Here is a 4,605-nt window from a genome sequence, read left to right on the forward strand (position 1 = left end):
TTAAGTTTGGGACCACGAAAGAATTGTGAGTTCCCTTTTTTATATTTCTTTCTCCGTTAAACTTTATTGAAAAAATATGATATTTCGGGATTTTGTGTCTTTGTTCTTTTTATTTGCTTTTAATTGTTTTCATCTAGCATAAAGTACGATTTTAGCTTTTGTAGTGCGACTTTATCTTTTTGAATTTAGATATTAATTGATGGAGCATATAGCATAAGGATCCTCAGTTGAAAAGATTCTCAATGTTAGTTTCTTTTAATTCTTTTTTATTGTAGTTTTTTTTTATTTGAAGATTTTATGTTTAGCTATTTGGTCATGACATTGGATGGCAAATTGGTTTCTGATTACTGTTTTTCCAGCAATTACTGATAACTCTTCAAAAGAGTTACTATTTGAGCAGCAATGAAGTGTGGTTTGAGGATAGATTCGAGGGTTTTGATCCAAAAATGAGGGTTTAGGCTTGTTGGAGGATGATGATGAAGGAACAAGCTGCATGGACGGATGATATGAATGATTCCTGGCAGCCGCGGGCAGATGATTTTCCAGTCGAATGGAAATCTAAAAACGGCCCGACCGCCCCTGTTAGGAACTATGCAGATATTTGAGTTTTGCATTAGCCACGATTATCCATCTCTTATTAAATGTCGAAAACTCCCGGGTCAACCGCTCAGCACATATTCTTAAGCCCAATCATACGGTCTTTTTCCTCTTTAATTATATTGTCCATGCATATATTGTAGACTCCAATAGTGCTGCTAGACTACTAGCATACATCATTTAAAATGCAGGATGTGGTTGAAATGAGATTTCAAATTCAAGTTTCGTTAAAAATATTATATATTATATAAAATTTTAATTTGATTTAAATCTTTAAAAATTCAAAAAGTTTAAAATAGAAGCTGTTTACAAAGTTGATAAGTTTGGAATGAAGTAGTACCATTTTTGCTTGCATGGAGTTGCAAGTACTTTCGTTATCTCAGGAAGGATATGATAAACACATGTAGGGATTCCATTTCTCTATCAGAAATAATAGGAATTTACTAATTCTCAATTACATCGTAAAAGCAGGTAAATGGGAATAATGAATTATACCTTTGTGTTTCGGTTATTCTCATAACGGGGATTAGGCTTTCCTCAAGCCTGGCTTTCGGTATAATATAAAAATATAAAGCTTAAATTCGTTTGGCTCCCCACGTCATCAAGTAGCGTAACTTACTTAGAAGGCTATCAATTCAATCACCACTGCAACGCTTACCCATGATCACACTGCCCTAGAGGAAGCGGAAGGAGAAGGTGTTTCAGAATCTTCATCATTGTCATCAGAATCTTTAGGTTTGGGGGGCGACTTCCTCTTGGAGGCTTTAGGAGATGGAGCTGTTGCATCGGATGGAGACGGGGAGTCTACGTCATCTTCATTCACAGATTCATCTTCGGCATCGGGGCTAGGAGCACTGGTACTGCTAGACTTGGACTTCTTGGGAGCAGAGGCCGGTGGCTTGGAACCCGGTGGTGGTGGAGGAGGAAGAATGGGATCACCAAAGGCAGGAGCCACAATGGTGTGCTAATGTGGAGCACTGATAAGTTGAAAGTCTAGGAAATGGCGGAATCCAGAAGCTTAGCAACTAGTGGTGAACCCTTGGTGGTTGAACCAAACACAACGTCTCCTGGTGCTATCCTGGTAAGGTTGATGAAACCATTTTGGTTGGAAGCCGAGCCGGTGGTTTGATAAAGAGTGGTGAGAAGAGCACTCTTCTTTCCCAGCTTTTGGATCTTTTCCTTATCAAAGTAGTCAAGGATGATGTGATTCATGAAGATTTCCCTAAGTTCATCGTAGGGCCTGTTGGCGATGGATTTGATGGCATCGTTGTTCAGGGCTAGTATGGTAATGGTTTGGCGATGGTTGATTGCTTTTGTCAGCTTTGTCTGCTTGAGAAGATTGCTGAGACTGCTGTACTAAGAGTAATCTGCAAGCGCTTTGGTGATGTTTAAAGCTGTAGAGGTAGTGGACAAGGCCAGCAGGAAGAATGCAGCAACAAAGAGGAGGTAGGCTTCGGATTTAGCATTCCTAGTAACAGCCATTTCGGTGTGGAAAGCTGATTAATACAAAGCCTGTTTAATCCTGCCTTACCACTTGGGCATTATGCCTTTACTTATATTCGAGGCTAGCAGAGAATGTGCCTACATTTCATGCTTGCTCCCCGACTTGTTTAACATCCATTCCACATGTCAATGTTATATCATGCAGTTGGAACGTTTCCGCCCAATATCATTACTCTTTTGGAGTCTGTTTTAATCTAATGGCTCCTCATCATATAAATAATTCCTCAACCGTCCATTCAAACTGCAAGGGTCTAGGAAAGTATTCATTTCATAAGTATTAGTACAACAGAAAAAATAAAGGTTTTCTTATCCATGCTCAAAACTTTGTCAAAAGATTTATAAGAGATAGTGTAGGATGGAACAGACGATAATGTCACGGGGCTAGACTTCTACTAGTCGATTCGTGCGGCACTTAGACGATTTCCAGGTTGAAATGGTGCCAGAGTCATCCTTAACCACGTCCTTGTGAGTCTCTGGATCACTAAGTGACAAAAACCCTCAAGGGTTAAACAACAATGCGGAAGCAAACTCAATTGGGGCTAATCCAAGCCACCTGGGTTGAAGCGGATTTCCGAAACACAAGCAGTGTGGGAACTTTCTAAGTCACCAAGGGTTGAATCACTTTGGAACTTTGAAAGAACTCGGAAAGGAACACTCTCGAGGCTAACTCAGCCCTCACAATCGGCAACACAAGCCACAAAGGCTTCAGTACAAAGGAGAACAAGCCGACAAGGCTAGAAAGCTAGCAAGCTAGAAAGCTAGAAACACAAGAACTCAGAGAGAGTAAAAGTAAATGCATGAGTCTTATTACTCTGAAGAGAATGAATCTGAATTGAATTGAATGATTACAAATGAGGAGTTGAGTTCTCTATTTATAGTTGAGGCTCTCAAGATCCAACGGCCTAGATAAAAGTACATCGACGACTTATATTAAATCCTACCTTATTCAGAACTCTATCTCTAAGGTATTTGAATTCAAATTAAACATTATCCATAATTAAGTATTTATCTCCTTAATTATTGGATAATATTATCCTTTCTGGAATCTTCCAAGGAACATGCCAGGTCTGATGGTTATGGGCAAGCCCAACAGTATGTATTATTCTCCTACAGAAATCTGCGAACGCATGTCTCGGTCTGAATCCACGAGCCTTGACAAAATTGGCCCCATCAAACATGTAACTTCGTCGTCGCTTCTCTCGGACGCCTCATACTTGATCCTTCACGAACTCGATCCTTTACTGACTCGTAAGCATTCTCCAAGAACCGGGCCAACCTTATGCCCAACAAGCCTAAGTCTGCGTAATAGAACCCTCCTGTGAACATTTGCGCCAACGTCCATGGACCCAAAAGTTTAGTCTGTGATTCTCCCCCACTTGATCTAGCGACGCCCTCGTCGCTAGGTGAGAACACTTGGTCTTGATCACATTAGACGTTTTAATAAAACACCTTGGCTAGCTAGCCTTGGTTAACAACGTCATGTCTTATCACCATCTAACAAACCGTGGCATTCATCTCGAACGTAGGAAATACATCCTACCCATTTGCATTCACCCAAACAAGGATACGTTTGATCCAGTGGAAAAGACTTGGATGCTCCAGAAACATACAACACAACAACTCAGATTTGTCGGCAACACTCGCTTGTCCCTAAGAACTCTGAAAGTCTCATATGTCCCTTCCAACCTTTGATAACTCCGCAAGAAAATGTTTAGGTCCTCGACCTATGCTCATCAGCAATGGTGAATCAAACTCAACACTTGGAACGTGTTTGAGATGTCCCTCGATCTCCCTAAGCACATTTACTCTATGTGCGAGCCCTCTTTACTCCACGAAGTCTGGCACTCCATACACCAACACTTCTATCCGGAAGTCTTGTGCTTCTACTCGCATCGACACTTCCTCCTTTGAAATCTGGTGTGATTTCCACCCTCTTACATGGGTGGCAAGCTTCGCCCATTATGTCTCTAGAAGGCTTGGACTCCATCAACCACTTCTCAGTTGTCTCTTCGATGGTAGTCCGTAAAACAACGTTCCTCTCCCTCGAAACCTCTTCAGAATTGATAGTCTTGATCGCCTCCTTCGATCGTTCAATTTTCAAAACAAGATTGTTAGCATCCTTCTTTGACATGAATAGATCAGTTGCCCCCTTGTCTACTAAGGAAACTTTCGTTTGTCTCAGAACGTTGATGTTCACACACATCAACCCATTATGGTTTCGGCCTCCACTTGTCATGGCATAACTCAAACTCATTGAGCCAAGTCTAACAACCTCATTAACCCCGTCTTCACCCATGTCCTTGGGTAACTCGATCCTGGGCTTGTCCATCTTCTCAGATAACTCAGCTTTATCCAGGAAAGCTTGCAACTCCTGTGGTCCCTTACTTCGGTGACCCTCCGTTTGCTATTTTCTTGCGCTCGACTTAAAGAACCTATTAGCTTTACTTGTGCCAACTTCACACATGTGTTCTCTAGAAATGTGAACACCAATTGAATGAACAGTTC

At 41.2% G+C, this 4,605-nt stretch overlaps 1 protein-coding gene across 1 annotated transcript; it reads right to left on the reverse strand.

Annotated features, from left to right (window-relative positions):
* Positions 1 to 1,261: 1,261 nt before the first annotated feature.
* On the reverse strand, positions 1,262 to 2,079 carry LOC120132478 (fasciclin-like arabinogalactan protein 3). Its single transcript, XM_039149229.1, has 3 exons — positions 2,014 to 2,079; positions 1,624 to 1,923; positions 1,262 to 1,561 (listed from the first exon to the last, which is right to left on the reverse strand). The coding sequence occupies exons 1-3, from the start codon at positions 2,077 to 2,079 to the stop codon at positions 1,262 to 1,264; spliced, it is 666 nt and encodes a 221-aa protein (XP_039005160.1).
* Between the last annotated feature and the right edge of the window lie 2,526 nt (positions 2,080 to 4,605).

Source organism: Hibiscus syriacus, unplaced genomic scaffold, assembly GCF_006381635.1.
Source record: "Hibiscus syriacus cultivar Baekdansim isolate YM2019G1 unplaced genomic scaffold, ASM638163v2 tig00001728_pilon, whole genome shotgun sequence".
Taxonomy (NCBI): Eukaryota; Viridiplantae; Streptophyta; class Magnoliopsida; order Malvales; family Malvaceae; genus Hibiscus; species Hibiscus syriacus.